General features: G+C 45.1%; 1 protein-coding gene across 1 annotated transcript in view; it reads right to left on the bottom strand.

Moving 5' to 3' along the window:
• The window catches only part of maml2 (mastermind like transcriptional coactivator 2), a 74596-nt gene extending 54206 nt beyond the window's left edge, over window positions 1-20390 (bottom strand). Inside the window, exon 1 of the mRNA XM_080772375.1 lies at window positions 19171-20390. Within this exon, the coding sequence (XP_080628501.1) occupies window positions 19171-19599 (429 nt within the window). The 5' untranslated portion in view covers window positions 19600-20390. The remainder of the gene's footprint in view (window positions 1-19170) is intronic.
• Between the last annotated feature and the right edge of the window lie 1242 nt (window positions 20391-21632).

The following is a 21632-nucleotide window of genomic DNA, read 5'->3' as shown; positions in this document are numbered from 1 at the left end:
AAAGCCTGTAGTGTGCCACACAGAGGGACCGCACCGTTAGGTTATGGCAAAATAAGTGTCTCTTTGTTGCCGGATGCGGGGAAAAACATCCAATAGATTCTAAAAAAAGCACAGGAAGGAAACTGGGGGTGGGGTGAGCAGCAGTGTGCGCAGCACCGGGGGTGTGGTGGAGTAGAGAGAGTGGGAGTGAGAGAGGAATGTTCACTCTCTCTTTCTCTCCCCTCTTGTTATCATGCACACATTCAACATAATAACCCTGCTTTTCTCGGCAACAGCTATGAAAAGAATGCAGAGCCGCGCTGTTATTCCCTGTGTGTGTGTGTGTGTGTGTGTGTGTGTGTGTGTGTGTGTGTGTGTGTGTGTGTGTGTGTGTGTGTGTGTGTGTGTGTGTGTGCGGGAGGGAGGGAGAGAGAAGACGACTGCTCCTCGCTACTTGATTAATGATCATCCCATCTATTGGTACAGTTGGTTCTCAAACCCTTTCTGGATCAGTGCCCACTTGAAGATCTTTGAAAGTGTTGGCGGCCCACCCGATCTGACCACTTAGCATTAATAGGCCGATGCCACATTCATTTCTAGACCTGCCTGGCATGCTATAGTGTGTATAGTTTTAATGTATGTCTACAGATTATTTATTTTCTGATATTATACCGTTCTTAGATTACTATTTCTATGCATTTGATGGATTACCGCTTGTTTACCTTGCTTACTTACTGTAAATCGCTCTGGTTTAAGAGTGTCTGGTCAACACTGGAACACATGCGGTTAACTGTAATCTGATTCTGTAAGTAATCTGTATGTATTCCAATAGATCATGCATCTGGAGGGAGTGGACGATTTCCCATCATGCATATACTGTCATCGAGTAGTCCCATTTGTTCCTCTAGAGAGACACCATGTATTAGTGATGCTGCATGATTCTTGCTCAAATGTGAATCCCCATGAAAATATATTATATTGTCTTTATTCTGTAGTTACTAAACATGCTACATGATGATGATGATTTTTCCGCGCTTCCAAGGACGCTTTTACTTTCATTTTACATAAACAATGACAATGAAACTACATTCAAAATGTCACACTGGGAGCCAACTACTGTGGCTTTAAACAGAAAACATCTAAGTGCTTAAACGTCTCTTAACCCGGTCGATGCCAAATTTTGGACCCACACTCCCTGGATGTCAACGATGAACCTCTGCTGCAAAATTTCCAGAAGGGCCTGTTATAGCGCCACCAGGAGGCCGACTTTTGTAAAACACATTTTTTCATATTACTCCTTCAGAGTCTGTCCAAAAATACCGCAAATCATTACACAGTATCTCTATAGTCATGTGTTTAAGACAGATCTGTCGGATATTTCATATTCCATCCTAATTGGCTAACATTGGCTTTCAAAGTTTGCAGGATTGGCCCATTTTGAACAAAAAGCCTCAAATGATGAACGCAGCGTGCAATTTAGGTGAAATATTTCACGGACTTTCCTACTAGGCAGGTGGATTTTTGCAAAACATATTTTTGGAACAAAATGCCTCAAATACTCCAATTGACATCCAAGGCAAGGAAGAAAGGCATCCAACGAATAAATGCTACCCTTTTCACATTGGCCTATTATAGCGCCACCAGGAGGCCACAACTTGACCTGCCCTGGTGGAGACATGTGCCCCGAGGGGCACTTTATCTAGTTTACATTGTGTTTCGGCACCAAGATGGCAGCAGCACCAGGAGGAGGTGGGCGGGGCGGGGTCAACACATGCCCTTACTGGGCTGCATTCACACATTCAAGACACTCGTCTTGTGTTCTGCCCCCCTACCCCCATCAAACAAAAATGTTTGGTCGAACCATTGTATTAAACAGACAAGACACAAGACAGGTGTCTTGAATGTGGGAACGCAGCCCAGTAAGGGTGGCGGTGGCTCAGGGGTAGAGTGGCTGGATGGTAACCGCAAGGTTGCCTGTTCGAACCTGGGCTCCCCCAGAGTTAGTGTCGAAGTGTCCTTGAGCAAGACACTGAACCCCTAATTGCTCCTGATGTGCTGGTTGGTGCCTTGCATGGTTTCCACCGCCATTGGTGTATGAATGTGTGTGTGAATGAGTGAATGCAATGCACATCTATGTAAAGCGCCTTGGATAAAGGCGCTATATACAGTAAATGCACCATTTACCATTTATGTCTACCCTGCCCGGCTCCCCCTCTGCCCCATCCCCTCCTGGTGCCGCGGCCATCCTGGATCTTAAACACAACGTAAACAATGGGAGCGGGGTGGGGCTGAGAAAGGCCCTTATAACGTGGGGCAGTTCCAGTTGTGACAGAGCACATATCAATCATGTAATAAACTGAAAGAAACCCTTACATTGCGCCACTAGCATCCATCGACGACACACAAATGTTCTTAGAACATATGCAGATGATCTACAAGCTCACATCACGACACGTTGTGAGCTTGCAGATCTGCTATTTTTTCCACGCAAGACCGTCGTACAACAAAGTATAAAACCTGACCTTAGTCATTCCTATAGGAAAGAGAGAGCAAAGATTATCTCCTGCTTTTACCTTGTGTGTGTGTGTGTGTGTGTGTGTGTGTGTGTGTGTGTGTGTGTGTCATAGATGGAATAGCAGTGTCTGTTCACCTCGTGGCGAAACAAGGTGAACAGAGAGAGAGAGAGAGAGAGAGAGAGAGCGGCGCCAGGGCATAGCTCAGTAAGGAGCCAGCAGCGTGACACCTCACCACAGTGCTGCAGTAATACAAACATTCCAACTGCCACTTCTCAGCCCCACTGGCAGAGCCGAGGCAAAGAAACAAGACCATCTGTGTTCCACTGCCGGCTCCCTATCTGATGCTGCAAGGTGGCCCAAAAAAAGAGCCTTGTTCTACCCGGCCCCCCCTCCCTTTTCTTCTGAAGCAGCTCTGAATCCCGTAGCTAAAGAACTTGTTCTGTCAGACAAGGCTTTCTGTGATCAGCGAGGCCGATAAGTGAATAATGTACATTTGGACAGAAAGGAGAGAAACACAATGGAAGGCGATGACGAGGACAGGGGCTTGAAGACACTCGAATCGAACGTTCATTCCAAACGCGATGTCAGCAACATAATTTCAGACTACTGAACTACGCCGCGGAACCGTTCGCTTCACGTCCGTCACCTCTCAGACATTGTTACACAATTGAAGCCATTTGGAAATGAACTTTTCTCCCCAACCTCCCCCCTCTCCGTATCACTGTAGAGGACAACAGAGCATTACCACAATGCAAATGGAGTTGAACTATGACTTGGACCTCAGAGGAGAGGGGGGAGAGAGAGAGAGAGAGAGAGAGAGATAGAGAGAGGAGAAAAAAGGAGAAGGGGGAAAGAAAAAGCCAGTGCTTGTGCTTCTTTTCAGCGCTCCGCAACTCCGGAGCCTGGGAACCGCGGCAGCTTTTGGCCGGTCCCTGAGAAATATCCTGATCTGTAATGTAAACATGTCTGAACTCTGATCTAGCAGAGAGTTCCCTCCTCCTCCTCCTCCTCCTCCTGCTCAATCTACCCCGGCATTCTGGCAAAGGGGTTTTTTCGCCAGTGACATCAGGAGCCCACTTTCTCATTTCCTGAGCCGGGGGTAATGACCCCAGGGAGAATAGCCCCGTTTGAAGTCCTGCAAAATAAAGCTGCTTTGCTCCACTGAACCCCATTGTCCCTCGGTGAGAGTTGGGCTAACCGAGATGGCTGATAGCATTCGATACCCCAAGATGTCAGAGTGTCGCCGGAACCGAGCCGGCACCCTGGGCTTGTTCTTGTGGGTCTGGAACTTCCGGGGACCCCGGGGACCCCCACACGGAGTTGCACTACTCACACGGGTGTTTTTTGTTTATTACACATTACTGTATAAATAAATGTTGTCTGTGACTCTACTTTCACGTAAAGATTAAGTTGTTAGTGTCAAGGAGGTATGTCAGGGGGAAAAAGGGGATATTTTAGTAGAATAAACACTGCTTTTAAATCGGTGGTTCTCAAACATGTTTGAGGTTAAGTTGCTCCAAATTCATATGTATTTGGCCGCAGAACCCCATTGGACCCCCGCTGTATTTGGTGGACATAGCAGATCTACAAGCTGGCCTATTTTGAATAGCCAAAAGATGAAGTGTTTAAACTGTTCCAAATTTTTGCTGGCGACCCAGCAAAATGTTCGTATGAAAAAGTTTGTATGAACAGTGCTACTCATAGTATATCATTTTTTTGTTTTAGTTTATGATTACTATGAATTCAGTTTGACATAATGTAATTAGTTAATAACTAACCCCATACTGAGCAGTCTATAAAAGGGTTTAATGTATTTATTTTACACATCATAGATCATACATAAAGCAGTGGTTATCAATCTTTCTCATGCCAAGGACCCCCGAATGAATTTGCAGCCTGAAGTATATACAAAGGTTTAAATTGGTTAACTGAGTTTAATGTCATATTCTTTTTGAGAACCACCGTCATGAACCACTATATAACATAAAGGTACAGCTGCTGCCTGCTACGCAGTAGGGTGAATGGGAACCAACATCTGGTGCATGCTCCGGTGGCGTGTGTGTGTGTGTGTGTGTGTGTGTGTGTGTGTGTGTGTGTGTGAGAGAGAGAGAGAGAGAGAGAGAGAGAGAGAGAGAGAGAGAGAGAGAGGTAAACTAGGCCCATGAGTTGTGACAGCTACAACAGCAGCCCCAGCAGGTCCAGGAAACCGACATATCAGGTGTTGTGATCAGAAAGATAAGCGTGAGAAATGCTTCACAGATTAACTCCTCCGCTCATCCATCTCTCCCGTTTAAACTGAGAAGCAAATCCAACATCCACACGGCTGTTAGTTCAGTGTGCAACGTGTATGTTAATGTCATAATTACTTAGGAAATAGATCTGATCTGGCTTATTTAAGCCAGATCAGAGTCGGAGTTAAATTAACAGTATGAATGAATGATGTATCAATTAACAGTATTGCTGTGCAGCGAGAAGAGAATATCGACGATGCTTTGGATCTCTCTCTCTCTCTCTCTCTCTCCCTCTCTCCCTCCCTCCCTCCCGGTGGCGTTAATCGCCACAAAACGAGACATGTTTTCTTTTTTGCAAGTGTTTTTATTCTAGCGTTTAACAAGCCTTCTCCCCTCTGAAAAAAATGCACCTTTCATGCACTCTCTCCTCTCTCTGCCACCATAATAATATGTACACCTGAACACTGCCAGTTCCCACAGGGATCAGGTTTCAGCGGTGGCTAGCTAAGCACTTGTGGAAAGTCACTCCAAACCCCCACCCACCCCCCTCCTCTGACTACACCTCCCCCACTCCGCCAAACCACCCCCACCCCCCTGCGCGCTTTCGTGCCGCTCACACGCACACACACAATCCTCCTTGCCTTTTCTCTCTTCAATTAAGTCAAGCAGAAGCAGGAAAAACCTGACGGCCTCAAAGAGCTGCTCTCAGCATAAGAAATCACATGAGGCATGAATGGATACCTCCATGCACACTCACACACACACCCTTCCTCCATAGACATGTAGACCGATGGTTCTCAAACTTTGTCATGTCAAATGCCCAAATTAATATATATTTGGCCACGGACCTCCACCAAAAAAATAATTGTGGCCAGGTACCCCTTTACGCCCCATACGAGATTTGTGTTGTTCAAAAATATTTAAAAAGTGTCCATGTTTCTTGTTTGTCAAGATGATGATCTGACCGTGTGGTGAGCTTGTAGATCGGCTATTTTCAAATAGCTGATGGGGTTAAAGTAGTCATAGTCATTTTGATAATGTATGAACAAATGTTGCTGGGGACACCCTCCTCAAGGACCCCAGGCCCAGACCCTACTTTGAGAATCACTGACGTAAACAACCGGAGCCCTTTTTCCTGATGAGTTACTATAAACCCTATTAGCTTTCATGTAGCACGTTTACGTTTTCCTTTTTTCCCCCCACATCCTCAGGCAAATAACGTATGTATTTAAGAGGAATTGGCCTCTTGACAACTAGAACAACTCTACTATGACTTATAAAAGTGGGTCACGTGCACATGTTTTGTGTTTGGGGCGGGGGGCTGCCTATAACTAACCACGCTGCCCCGCTTCGTCTTACAGTAAGTATAGGAGTAAATGCCTCCTCCAAAACTCAGACGAGGTTGCTGACGAATGCACATGGCAAAGCTGAGAGCACAAACCAACAACAAAGGAATATGGGAGGGGAGGGGGGGCTGGCTAAATCCATACGACCCCCCCCACACACACACACACACACACACACACACACACACACACACGCACACACACCATCCCCTTGGGAATGGTGGTATGTGTCGACCCAGTTGAATGAAATATGTTAACAACACTGCAGTTCTGTGACAAAGCCGTGCAACATGCAATGCACACGTCCGATTCCAAATTCCAAATCTCATTTCTTAAAACTTCCAAAATTCATCCTGAATATATATATATATATATATATATATATATATATATATAGTATACGTATATAGTTTATTTTTATTTTTATTATCAGGGCTTCGGGTGAAATTTATAATTGCTTATAGTTACACGTATCAAGTTTTAATATCGTATCTGTAGGATGGAAACCACATAATTATAAACTGTTACTTTTCAGGATTCAGATTCAAAAATAGCAAAAGTACCAGGTCTACAAGTGCAAAAAGGATGCTTCGCGCCGCGTTTCAAGCTTGTGGATCTGCTACTTTTGATGCTTTTGTGTGACGCTGTAGTGTGATCGGGTGCATGTGTTTGTTCTGACGTACGTAGAGTTGGACACCATACCCCAAACCCTAACCTACCAGTAAGACTGAGTTGGACACCATACCCCAAACCCTAACCTACCAGTAAGACCTAACCTACCAGTAAGAGTTGGACACCATACCCCAAACCCTAACCTACCAGTAAGACGCGCAAACGCGGGAAGCGAACGCAGCTCGTACATATTTGGGTTTTTTTAAGATTTATTTTTAAGTTAAGTTATTTTTAAGTTAAGTTTTTAACTTGGCCATAACCATAATATGGAGTCCCCAAAGCAGCTATACGTCCAAATATGGAGTGTGTTGCATCAATCACAAACAAATCACTCAGCTCCATATATGGGCACAAAGGACACACACACACACACACACACACACACACACACAGACAGACAGACAGACAGACAGACAGACAGACATGATCTGCTAGGTCTCATAGTAAGTGCTCACTGCGTTCGCAATCACTGCGTTCGCAATTTACAATTTAGGCATTTAGGCATCTAACCCTACCCCAAACCCTAACCTCACAGGGAAACCACGGGTGATTTTTTTACCGGCTATGCATGTGTCGTAATGTCATAAACAATAAATATTTTTTAACCAATCATTCAGCCACTGGAGTAGTTTGGTGGTGTTTACCTGCATAAACACGTTGCCCTCTCGCTGTATTTTGGTGTTTTCACTGTTTTAGTAGACCAGATGTTTTGGAGCTTTTATAATTTCGGTATGTAGACACAGGGCAAGGTTACATATTATGGCTTTGAATTAACAGTCACTTTCACTGTGTAGCAAGAGCAAAGAGACGGTTGATGCTGAATGCCTCAAGATGCCATATAGACCATTAACACGGCGGCCATGTTGGCATTTTTCATTGAAAAATATATTGCATTTGGCTGCGGACTATATTAAAAAGCTAAAAATGTTCGCTTTAAATATATGTATTCAAATATTCATGATCTTTCAAAAATAGCAAATCTACCAGCTCATAGCGTGGCACGAGGTTGCGTGCTATGAGCTGCTAATTTTGAATATATATAAAGTACAGTACAACGCATAGTAGGCCTACATTATTTATTTTGAGTATTGGTACCGGTCATTGTCAGTCATCCATTTGTATAATATCATTTATCGGTCACATCTGTTTTGTTCAGAAACCCTAATTTAGATTAATATGTTCCAATACGAAAAATGGAATTAAATCGTCAAATCCCAAATGATTTGCGAGATGACTTATCTTCAAGTAGAAAATGTCACAATGTCAACAGTCCTGTTTGCACTGCAGATAAAGGCTTTTGAACAGAGAACATAATGTTGGCGGATCGTATCCTCTGCAGGGCTTTGGAAAAAACAAACAGTAAATAGACCCTCAGGACAGCGTAGTGGCAAAGACCCTCAGGACGCCGTAGTGGCAAAGAGAGACCCTCAGGACGCCGTAGTGGCAACGAGCTGCGGCGCGCCACCCGCGGTCCTCCACTTACGCTGTATTATCCCATGAAGGCCGCGGATGAGACGGATCTGCTAAGCTAGACAGCCTCGGCAGCAGCACTCTTCAAAGGACTACACCCCTCGCCTTCTCCTTCGCCTAGTGAATAAAACATGAGACGTGTGTGCAGCGCGGCGCAGGGTGGGATGTGTGTGTGTGTGTGTGTGTGTGGTACAGAGGCTGGTTGCTTTAACGAATTAAAACCGGGAAAGCATCCGCGTCGATTTTCATTATATATATATATATATATATATAAATAAAATAGCAAAAATAGCAGATTTTTCTTATAAATGTCGATTTTTTTAAATAATTTTTTTAACAAATCTCTTCCGGGGGTCCTTGGCAAAAAAAAGATGGGGTGGGGATGGGATGGTCCGCAGCCAAATATCTATCAATATTTCTGTGGCAACTACTGGTTTAGAAGGCATTTGTAGAATGGGCCTCAGGTCTTACTGAGTTAAGACGCCACTATTACAGATACAGCGGTGAGACACGAGTCTCTTTGATTTCTCGGCTGCACTGCATGGGTTTGCTGGAAAACTTGACCCAGTTGAATTCACATGCGTTTTTCCTCTCCCGTTTTCTGCAAAACAATCACTAGTTTTTACCGTGGAATTCTTTTAAGAAATTACTTGTGAGAGAATGAATTCCCTTTGGGAGGCGAGGGTAATGCAAGTCTCTCCAGACACAGAGATGTCCCAGATTCAATATTCCAGTTAGCTGCTGCTTCCCATGTCCATGTTTACTCAATCCGTTCTTCTTACCATAATTCATACTTCTTTCATCAATAACATTTAGGAAAATGATATCAGTAGTACCTGCATGGTGCTGCCTACAATGGAGACAGTAGTACCTGCATGGTGCTGCCTACAATGGAGACAGTAGTACCTGCATGGTGCTGCCTACAATGGAGACAGTAGTACCTGCATGGTGCTGCCTACAATGGAGACAGTAGTACCTGCATGGTGCTGCCTACAATGGAGACAGTAGTACCTGCATGGTGCTGCCCACAATGGAGATACTAACAATAGCTTCATTCCACGCTCTCTTATTCGCCGCGCCAAAATAGTTTTGAGGTTAATAGGCCTATAACATCAACTGGGACCCATTCTTTTCTCGCTGCAACACGCAGATAGAAAGAAAAGAAAACACAATTAGTGATTTCATAGTGACTTAAATGAACAGTGCAGGGATTTTACTGTGTAGTGCTTTTAGGAAGGGATAAGGCTACACCGTCACCTACAGTGTTTTTACTGTGTACTGCTTTTAGGAAGGGATAAGGCTACACCGTCACCTACAGTGTTTTTACTGTGTACTGCTTTTAGGAAGGGATAAGGCTACACCGTCACCTACAGTGTTTTTACTGTGTACTGCTTTTAGGAAGGGATAAGGCTACACCGTCACCTACAGTGTTTTTACTGTGTACTGCTTTTAGGAAGGGATAAGGCTACACCGTCACCTACAGTGTTTTTACTGTGTACTGCTTTTAGGAAGGGATAAGGCTACACCGTCACCTACAGTGTTTCCCAACCGGAGGTCCGGGTGCCCTCAGGGGGTGCGTCAAAGATCACTTACACTCAGTTGTAAGAAGCAGTGGTGTAATTTACTCAAGTACAATTTTGAGGCATTTTTACTTTACTTGAGTATTTCCAATTTCCAATACTTAAAACTTTAGTTACTTTGGAGATTTACATTTTGTTTCGAAAACATTAACCACTTCAGCCCTATATACATTTCGGCCATTTGAAAATAGCAGATCTACAAGCTCACAATGCATCGCGATGCGACGCACGTAGATCGGCTATTTTCAAAATATTTTGTACACATTTTGAACTTATGAAATGGGACATTCTGCAATATGAATACTTTTACTTTTAGTACTTTAAGTACATTTTGATGCCGATACTTTTTCCACCACTGGTAAGAAGGGAGGGCTCCAAGGAAAGAATGTTGGGAAGCACTGGGCAACACAAACTTTTAGTTTTAACATCTACCATGACGTTCGAAACCCAACATATTACATAACACAACGTTCCTCTGTTTGTTTACTGTCGACAACCCTGTCATCTCACAGTCTCATTAAATGGCTCCCAGCACACATAATGAGAGAACGGGGTTCTCCGTTAACGAGGATGATGTCGAGGAAGTCTAGGGATAATCGTCATTTATCATTAATCGTGATACGAAAAACCCCAATAATAGTATCACAGAGATATTAATTTATCGTGAAATTGTCCTACACTAGGATGAATTGTCATAATTGTCATAATCGTTTACATTCCATGTTCAAAAGTTCCATGTTCAAATGTTCTTACATAAAAAAGCAGAAATGGCATAAAGTGTGGCATTAATTGTTCCTCAACGTAGTGGAAATGTGCGTGCAAAGTTTCACAGTAATTGGACCCTGTGTGCATGATTTGAGGCATTTTGTTCAAAACGGGCCACACCTCGCAGCCAATCAGGATGGAATATGAAAAATCACCCAGTAGCACCGTGCTACTGGGTGAGACCCCCTGAGCACCGTGGTACTGGGTGGGACCCCCAGAGCACCGTGCTACTGGGTGGGACCCCCAGAGCACCGTGCTACTGGGTGGGACCCCCAGAGCACCGTGCTACTGGGGGAGACCCCCAGATCTGTGTTGATCACATGACTATAGAGATAGTGTATACCGATTTGTATAATGTATGGATAAAATATGTGTTTTGCAAAGTGAGTGACAAAAATTTAATGTTGTTTAAACTAATTTAATGGAATCAAATATGACTTTTCTGTTTGGATGTATGGGCTGTCAAGGCCAGAAAGTAGTTTTTACGTGCTTACGTCACGGCTAAAATACTGAATGGGTGTATGTCTGTCCCTGTGTCCGAGAACGGGCAGCTGAAACACCTCGATAATACCACTGGATGGCACAGCATCTCTCTCTCACTCACTCACACACTCACACACACACACACACACACACACACACACACACACACACACACACACACACACACACACACACACACACGCCAGGAGGAGTAAAGTATAGTACAGTAGGGAGTAGTATAGTACAGTATGGAGTAGTACAGTACAGTACAATACGGAGTAGCACAGTACAGTACAATATGTCCGCATAGAGTTATAGTGTCCCTCCATTGGACTAAATCTGAGACTAAACCATGAAAGTCTCATTTTATCGCTTTCCTTGCAACAACAAAGCTACTGGTCTCCCAAATCTGGCTGTGACAGGCCGTCTGCCCCACACTGAATATAATAGTCTTTATTGTCTCCACAACACATCATATTTTCTTTGTCATGGACACTTGTACAGAACATTTATAATTCTACTCGATTTGGAAGCATTAAGACCCATTTTAACCCCCAATGGCTCCTTTCTGAAAAATAACGTCATTGTAAAAAGATTCATTCACGCGTTTAGATATTGCTATTTACAATGAGAAGCGGACGGGAGCTGGTGCCACTTGGACCCGAACGTAACGTAGGACTACAAAATGATGTCGGACATAAATACCGAATAGCTGCATATAGGAGTGGCTAGCACCACTCAAAAAGGCAAACAATGCAAAAGGAAGCAGCATGGCCAACTGCTTTCACTCGCCATGCTTTTAATGCTACTGTCTGTCTGGGCTTTAATGCAATGTTTGATGTATAGCCCTTTGATGTTGATAAAGGAATTACCGGTATTTGAAGCATGCCAAAGGACGCGAGTTTGTGGAGATAAGTCATCTTTAGAAGATTTGCCACAACCACAAAAGGTTAAACCCCAGTTCATTGTATTTCTACGATAGGCAATTTTCGCTATGCTTTGTAAGATAAAACATGCATGGATGATGGATTCATTTGGAATTTGTTCTTTAACTCACAATGCCATGGACGACTTGTGATTTTTCTTCTTCTCTGGCACCGTGTTACTGGGTGGGCCCCCCTGAGGGCACCGTGCTACTGGGTGGGCCCCCCTGAGGGCACCGTGCTACTGGGTGGGCCCCCCTGAGGGAACCGTGCTACTGGGTGGGCCCCCCTGAGGGCACCGTGCTACTGGGTGGGCCCCCTGAGGGCACCGTGCTACTGGGTGGGCCCCCCTGAGGGCACCGTGCTACTGGGTGGGCCCCCCTGAGGGCACCGTGCTACTGGGTGGGCCCCCCTGAGGGCACCGTGCTACTGGGTGGGCCCCCCTGAGGGCACCGTGCTACTGGGTGGGCCCCCTGAGGGCACCGTGCTACTGGGTGGGCCCCCCAGAGCACCGTGCTACTGGGTGGGACCCCCAGAGCACCGTGCTACTGGGTGGGCCCCCTGAGGGCACCGTGCTACTGGGTGGGCCCCCCTGAGGTGTCTCACCGTGCTACTGGGTGGGCCCCCCTGAGGGCACCGTGCTACTGGGTGGGCCCCCCTGAGGGCACCGTGCTACTGGGTGGGCCCCCCTGAGGGCACCGTGCTACTGGGTGGGCCCCCCAGAGCACCGTGCTACTGGGTGGGACCCCCAGAGCACCGTGCTACTGGGTGGGACCCCCAGAGCACCGTGCTACTGGGTGGGACCCCCAGAGCACCGTGCTACTGGGTGGGCCCCCCAGAGCACCGTGCTACTGGGTGGGACCCCCAGAGCACCGTGCTACTGGGTGGGACCCCCAGAGCACCGTGCTACTGGGTGGGACCCCCAGAGCACCGTGCTACTGAGGGAGACCCCCAGAGCACCGTGCTACTGGGTGGGCCCCCCAGAGCACCGTGCTACTGGCCCCTGACGGCCTGAGCGAATTGTTCCGTATCTGAGCAGAGCAACACTGAGATCACATACTGTACCCTTCCAGCTTTGATTTGATTCAGCCACTTCTACCAAGCACGGCCAAACGCTGAACAGAATCTCCCCCTATGCACACGCTCTGCACATGTGCCATGCACACACTGCAATGTGCATGTGTACGCACGCAGGCGTGCACCAACTATGATTCATTCCCTTACACCTAAACCCTGACCTCGAGCTAACCTTCAATTCTGCTCTTTTGATGCTTGGGAGGACATTTTGTCCTCATGTACTTTATGTAGAAAAACAAGGCCCGACACACACACACAGACACACAGTCACACACTGCAAGCAACTTGCTATTTTGGAATAGCCAACGCTAAAATCTAAAATGACACGGATGCTTTCCTGTTTTTAATGGGTTAAGCCAGACAAATTTGCTTTTCTGACATTTTCTATTTTCAACAAGTTCAAATGAAAGCCTAATCTTTCATTTGAAGTGTCAATAAATACATTTCTACTCATTTGTATTGTTCAATTTGTCACAATATGACACACAATATATGTCTAACATAGCCGCCTTAGCGGGTACCTAATGTAACCTGGCTATAAGACCGTGGGTGGTCCAAATATGCCCAATTCATTATTTAATGATTAATAAATAGCCTATACAAAATTACAATTAAGCAGAAGCTACAACACCAAATCCTGAGTGGCAATTTAACTCTGCGAGTGCATAAATAGACCCATAAGAGGTCAATTAACCTCATTAACCCTGACCAAAATGTTGACAAATAGGCTTGAAAATGGCTATTTGTCGTACAACAAAGTACTTATAGGGCTCAAAGTGGTTAACACTCACAATTTCTCTGTGTAGTGTACTTTAGATGAGAACAGGGCTGCCCCAGCCAGGACCCACATTTCCCAGATCTGTCAGTGCAGCGAGCTTTAGGAAATAACAGAATCCTCCCATGTGCACGCAGGACCGTTAATCACCAAATGCATCCCTCCCCTACTGCGTTTTCAAGGCCTGTTTGACCCGGAGTAAACACAGCCAGGAAATGTATTCAATGGCTCTAAACATTTATATGGGGGCCTGGGCGCTTCAAACGGTTCCACGGGCCAAAGCGTCTTTCAAGAAGGTGCTTAGCAAGCCATTCGTTACGGCCGGTAGAATAGAGTATGACAACAATGTGTGGCATGCGACGAGCGGCACGGCAAAAAACGTTGTTTGCCGACCCTCCGCGTGTCATTTGCATGCGGTACACGCAAAGGTGGTGGATGGATGCCACATCCTGGATCCGGATTAAACACATCTGCGGCTTTTAATACACTGCTACTATTCCCTTCTCTGAAATGGTTCTCTGCTGAGGGATTAGGACTGAGACGTAGAATCAATAAATAGGTTTTAAACATTAAATAACCAATCTTGGGGTTGGTTTGGTGGCTCAAGCCTGTTAGCAAGCATGACTGTGTGCTCCTTGTGAAGTTGTGAGCGCTACGAGTTACCGGGTTCGAATCCGACCCCCGTATTCTCTTGCAGCTTCCTCCTCTCTCTCTCTCTCTCTCTGCCCTTGGGATTCCTGTCTCTAGCTACGCTGACCTATCTGAAATTTAAAAAACGCATACGAATAAACTAAATAAATAGCCTGGCTATTAATAACCAAAAGCTTTGAGTCTGTGCATGGTTCTATAGAAAATCCTTCAGCTTCCGCTGTCGGCTCTTCCAGGTTCACCTAAAAATAACATCCTTTGTTAATCTGGAGTCAATGAGCAGTGAGTAGGCTACTTACAGTATAGAGCTGCTGCTGCTGCTCACCTGGCGAACACATCCGCACATTCCACACGGTGTGAATAGCAGTGGATAATGACACATACCAAGCTATTTCACTTCGCTCAAGACACGGTGAGGTGTGTGTGTGTGTGTGTGTGTGTGTGTGTGTGTGTGTGTGTGTGTGTGTGTGTGTGTGTGTGTGTGTGTGTGTGTGTGTGCACGTGCGTGTGTGTGTGACACATTATTAACACTGACATTCCCAGCAGGACTCCCATTTCCTCCTCGCCTTTCTCTTGCTGTGCTCATCAGTTTTCCATTTTTTTCCATGTACAATGCTCCGCACCAGTCACATTAACTCCATTGGAAATGAAACCGCAGTGTTAATTTTGACAGAGCTAATTCTGATTTATTCTCAGTCGTAGTCTTTTGAATAACACACCATTAGTTTTAGTCCTATTTAGTCATCTGAAATTGTTTAGTCAAAATTCTAGTCTTAATGTTAATTTTGACAGACAGTCCTTATTTAGTCTTAGTCTTTTCAACACAGTAACACACCATTTATTTTTAATCAAATTTGTATAAATAGTCATCTGAAATTGTTTAGTCTTAGTCGACTAAATATCAAATCTTTTAGTCTTAGTCAACAAAATTAACACTGCAGACTGCACAGCAGCACATGGTCAGTGGATCTAAAGCCCTAACCACACCAAAGGGTCACCATGCAACTCCTTGGGTCAAAACGGTTGCAAGGAGGTAACGCTAAAACCGTCTCAACCCTTTGGTGTGGTTAGAGCTTAAGGCACGTTATCACTGGGCCTCACCGCCATAGTCAAACCCTGAGTGTTCATTTAACTTAGAATAAGTTAGAATGTAACCAAATGGACCCGTAAGGGTTCATTTGGGCATGTTGTTGTTGCATTGGGACATGTTGTGCACTCACTCAGAGTTAAGATGTGAATCGGGGAAATAAGGAACAACAGATGGTATGAATGAACACTCAGGATTTGACAGTCTGTTCCTTAACTTCCTTCCAGTGGTGGAAAAAAGTAAAGTATCAATACTGCAATGTAGAGATACTCACAAGTATCCGTAATTTGGTGTTGGAGTACAAACGTAAAAGTACTCATTATGCAGAATGTCACATTTCAGAAGTTTTAAAATGTATACAAATCTTTTGAAAATAGCAGATCAACAACCACAGTGAGCTTGTAGATCTGATGTGAGATGTGTGATGTGAGATATAGTGGAGTAGAAGTAAAAGAAAACTGGAAATACTCCAGTAAAGTAAAACCTACCTAAACATTGTAGTTAAGAACAGTAAGTACTTGAGTAAATAATGTACTTAGTTACTTTCCACTATTGGTTCCTTCACTCTGTTCTGCTACAGTGAAAGACCATGAACACAGAACAGAACGTTGCCTCACTACTAGAATCTACACAGCACGCAGTGGTGGTGGTGAATAAACAGAAGATTGCCTCACTACTAGAAGCTACACAGCTATCAGTGGTGGTAGTGATTAAACAGAAAGTTGCCTTACTACTAGAAGCTACCGTACACAGCTACCAGTGGTGGTGGTGAATAAACACAAAGTGTTGCTTCACTACTAGAAGGCATCACGCTACACAGCTACCAGTGGTGGTGGTGAATAAACAGAAAGTTGTTACACTACTACAAGCTACACAGCTACTAGTGGTGGTGGTGGTGAATAAACAGAAAGTGTTGCTTCACTACTACACAGCTACCAGTGATGGTGGTGGTGAACATAGACATATAAACACAGACGCCCTTTCCAGCTCTGGAGCGTATGTGCTCAAGGGAGGGCAAAACTTTCCCGAGATTCCTTGCGAAGCACCGCAGAAGCATGAGCGTGCATCACAGAGCACATGTTCGGGTGACGGGGTCTGTAATTCCCGGAAAAGATGCGGCAGCCAATGAGGCTATGGTGGTGAATACACAGAAAGTTGCTTCACTACTAGAAATAGGTGAGGGGTTCTCAACCTTTTCAGGTGGTGACCCCCCCCCCCCAAAAAAAAAAAAATCACATCGTGACCCTGACAAGCACTTGTCGGAGTTGGCATTACAATTTGTTTGACTCGGTTCCATAGATAAATATTGTGAAAATACAAGCTCACGGAAAGGCCCAAAAATGAACAAAGTGTAAGTAATGGGCTTTTTTGTATTATAAAAAGGTAATTAAAGGTCACTTGAATTGTCACTTCACTGTCATCTAATTATATGAGACCCTGTCCAGTCCCTGGCACTAATTACTTTCAGGTGGGGGTCAGTGGCCAAATATATATGTGGGGGTTGGTTATTTTGAAAAGTTTGAGAACCACTGTCTTACAATTTACAATCACAGAACATGGATTACACTGCATCATGTTGACCAGTTATACCGTTATGATCCATGTTGCCTGTCACAACTTGTACCCAGTGCCTTTTTTTCTTTCAGTCTCATACTGTAAGTCTCATAGACTTTTGCTGGAAAGTCTACGAGGCCCAGACGATGTTTGTTTTTCCATTTAAAAGAAAGCTAAAGCAGAACCATGTGAGCTCTCACCCCTTTCTGGATGTTCTACTGAAACATTTCTTGGGACGTGTCCCATCGCCTGCAGTCTGGATGTCAAACTCCCCTGGTGCACATTCAAAGAAAACAACTAGATAAATCTTCACATCTCTTAACAGATGGCACACAGGAAGTGAGTGCTATCAGCGCTCCCAGGGACACCGGCCTTCCTCCATGGGTTATTCCGTCTCCCTCCTTGAGGGGCCGGGCACTTAACCCAGAATATATCCAAACCCATAGTTGGAACCTATACCACACTTCATCTAAATCCAATAATCAAGAAACCGCTTTTTTTAGTTTTTTTTACAGGCCATTTGTTTTTAAATATTTCTTATATTAACAAATCAACACGAAAACATTCAAATAGTTTTCAACTATATTGAATTTGTGCAATCGAGGGAAAAGTTTTAAATAATCATATTGATTTGAAATCAAATCGCCCAGCCATATTATACCTTCACACTCACTTCTAAGCAGTCTTACAACCGGGATACAAACCCGGATCTCCTGTGTGGAAGACCAAATTTCTACCTACTGTAGCTACCGCTCTTCCGAGATGGAACCCTCTGCTAGTGTACGATAATATAGCCCCTATAAGCTTCAGGCAGGGCTACTTGTCCACCACCTCCCACCACTGCACATGAGCTAGTTATATTGGATTATGGATTACATTACACAATGGTTCTCAGATTGACTCCTGGGGAACCAGAGTATTTCTGATGTTCACTTTGGACATCTAGTCTGGGACTAAACCTGTGAATGTGATTAGCTAGCTGGTTGAGAGACAGCTAGTTGCCCAAATGAAAACTCTGCTGCTCTACTGTAAATTGATATTGACAGGCAAACAATGCCTTTTCATATGTTTAACAATAGCCTATCAATAAAGCATGTGGCCCTAATAATATACAGTAGTACAATAAAAACTATGAAAAAGGAAAAATCACCACTTTTACTTTTACACTTTTGTAACTCGGAGAGAGAGTACAAAAGAAATGTCACCAAATGGTGTTGGGTTACATTTGTAAACTGTCAGAGCTGAGTTTCACTGTTTAAATGGTGGAAAATGTCATGTTGTTTCAACATAACATATGATGTCCAATTATCAAGGCAGAGCTGAGTAAACACTCTACTCGTGTGTTGTTTACAGTATGAGAAACACATGACAGGTAACTGTCCTCCCTCGAGAGACAATGTTTTTCATGTCTCACACACACACACACACACACACACACACACACACACACACACACACACACACACACACACACACACACACACACACACACACACACACACACACACACACACACACACACACACACACACACACACACACACACACACACACACACACACACACACACACACACACGTTGTATGAAATATCCAGTGCTTTAAAATGAGACAACAGGGTCTATTCAATGAGCTGAACAAGCTGTACAGTGTTCATGTGTTTGGGTTCTTTGAAGCCGCTGCACAGTAGCCATGTTGACGTGATTGTCAACCAAATGCAAAACATCTCAATGACCTGCATGACCTGGGGGCCTTGTCCCCCCCCCCTGAGATTGGGTGGAGTTTTGGGTACCAAATCTCTCTCATCCGACATGAGTGAGTACCCCCCCCCCCCCCCCCACTCCCCAGATTGATAGTTTTGAACCGAATGGATGCTTATGGGTCCGGAACTCTGAGAGTTGAATTAGCACAAAGGATTTTACAGTATCATATCAAACTGGGGGTCCTTGGGGTCCTCAAAAGGCTGTTGATAATCACTGGTCTACTGTATTTCAGTAGTCAATAACAACAAAACCTTGTCTTATCACCATCATCATTATCATCACATTCAACATGAAATACTCACAGCTATCCGCGTGTTGAGCTTCTGCTCGCCCTCAGAGGAACCTTGGCTCTTCAAGCTCTGCTCTCCGTTGGCCCCCCGGTTGTAATCAGGAGGTTGCTGGTTGGAAGCCGCCGCCCCCCGGCTGCCCTTGGCCTTCCTGCTCCCGGGCCCCTGGTGGACTATGTTGAGGAGGTGCAGGGTGCTCTCGTGCTCCCGGTCCGCGGTCTCCACCTGGCCCCGCTGGTAGCGGTTCTCGCAGGTGGAGTGGTGGCGCCTGCACAGCTCTATGCGGGCCCTGAGGCGCTCCACTATGGCGCTGTGCAGCTGCGGCACCGCAGAGGGGCCCCTGTTAGGGCCCCCGCCGCCAGGCATCGAACCCATGCCGAGTCCCCCCAACATCGGTATGAATCCCCCCGCAGTGGGCTGCTGCACGGGAGTGGCTTCTCCCATCAACACCACCGGTGGTCCCCGGTGAGAACTGATGATGACAATGATGCTGGTTGGTGGCCCCCGAGAAGTTTATGAAAAGGAACCGGCGTCCGCTGGACTGGAGGAGAGAGGGGCCCCAATGATGCGCTCATGGAAGGAGACTGGTGATCTAGGGGCCAGGCTGTGGTGGTCTAGGGGCCAAGGCTGTGAGTCCGTTGAAAGAACATTGGCTAAAATATGTGCTCGAATGTGTTGGCGGGTGTGATAGAAAGAAAAACTAAAATAAATGTTCACTTAATAAATACAAAACGTCCATTTGGTCCAGTAGCCTTATTAATGAATGCCTCCGTCCGAGACCCCACCTCCATTTGCTCGGAAATAAATTATATTCAATATGAATCTTTAGGTTCATTCAAAATCCTGTCACGCAGAACTTATCTTTCCACAAAAGGACTCGCGGTATACATCACTGGCGCATCGTCCACCTACTTTATCTTAATTAATAACGTGACACGCTTAGAAATCACATTAATCATAGCCTACAATTTAACAATCAAAAATAGTAGACTACTTACTACAAATCCAAACTACGCGAACCGCAAACAATAAGACATCCTGAAGAGGGTTAAAAAAAATCACCAAACTTCAACACTCACGACATGTTCTGCAATTATACTCGCTTTTCACTTTTGTCCCGCGTGTGATCCGTTCGAACCTGGGAGCAGAATTACACCACCAAGGCGTCCGAAACGCACGGAACCGTCGCGCCACGAACCGATCTGTGTGTGAGTATTCCATTGACAGTCATTTGTCCGAATGGTGCACCGAGCTGCTGCTGGCTGCTGCTGCACACAGACTCTCATTGTATGAACATTCCTCTCCACAGCGGACATTACATAGCATGGCTTGTGACGGGGTCCGCATGCACCCTCTAGTGGCGTGAAGGGTGAGCTGCGTTGAAGAGCAGGCCCCAGCATGTCCTCTGCGAGTTCAATAAAGTGATAGTGATTCTCAACCTTATTCCCAGTTTGATATGCATTATAGGCCACGGACTTTTTTTTACATCCCCCCTCTCTCACTTCTTCCCTTTCTTTGTTTTCTTGGAAAAATTACGGGAACTATGCATCAAAAACTAATTTCACCCACATTTTTACTTTGTGATGTGTGATAAACTGTGATGCGACAATGCTGAAAATAAATGTGAAAATAAATACATTCACAGTAGATTCTGATGAGAACTTTATGGGAAGTTGTATATTATACAACGTAGTTACGGGAGAAGAGGCCACCTTCCGCTCGACCACTCCCCCCTCCTTATCAATCACTCTCCTCCTTATCAAACCCAACTGCCTTTCGTTATCACCTGGCCAATCCTGCCACAATCACCACAGTATAAATACACCTGTGCGCCAACATCTACCTGTTGGCGCACAGAACAACCCCAGAACAAATCCACCCCTTCTACCTCCACCTCAATAATCACACTTGTCTCCTTCTCTTTCAGGAACCCGGGCAGTTCCGGAGCATAGACGCCCGCTCTCTGAGCGCGCATACACGGCGTCCTCTCCCGAGACTACACCCCCATCCTGAGTCTCACCCATCCCGGGTTCCCCTCCTTCCCCCATTTCATCATTCAATTTACCAATAAATGGTTGAACTTGAGCGAAGGTGTGGTCTCTTACTAAGTGAATGAGACTTTATTGAGATTGTACAAATGGAACCAAATGTTGAATGGGTTATGTTGAATGGGTTATTACTTATTAGGTTATTATGGGTTATTAGTATTATGCGGCGAAAAGGCTTTTTTCTAGTGTCTGCTTATTAGTTCATCATTTACTGTAGGCTACCGCTGTGGGTTATGTGGCCGTGTGAAGGACTGCCGTTCAATGATAAACATACTCTATAGTGCAGGCCTACTGTGGTAGACCATGTGCTACTGAGAATTAGTGGTTAAAAAATATCAAAACATGCATCCTTCTTGGTGACATTACTGTATATGGACGGAAGGAGGAGGGGTACTTGGACTGCTCCCAAACCAGTGCTTATCCACAAGC

This window comes from Protomyctophum bolini, assembly GCF_963924005.1.
Source record: "Protomyctophum bolini genome assembly, chromosome: 9".
NCBI classification, from domain to species: Eukaryota; Metazoa; Chordata; class Actinopteri; order Myctophiformes; family Myctophidae; genus Protomyctophum; species Protomyctophum bolini.
The sequence above is the reverse complement of the archived record's forward strand: the minus strand, read 5'-3'. Positions and strand labels throughout refer to the sequence as shown.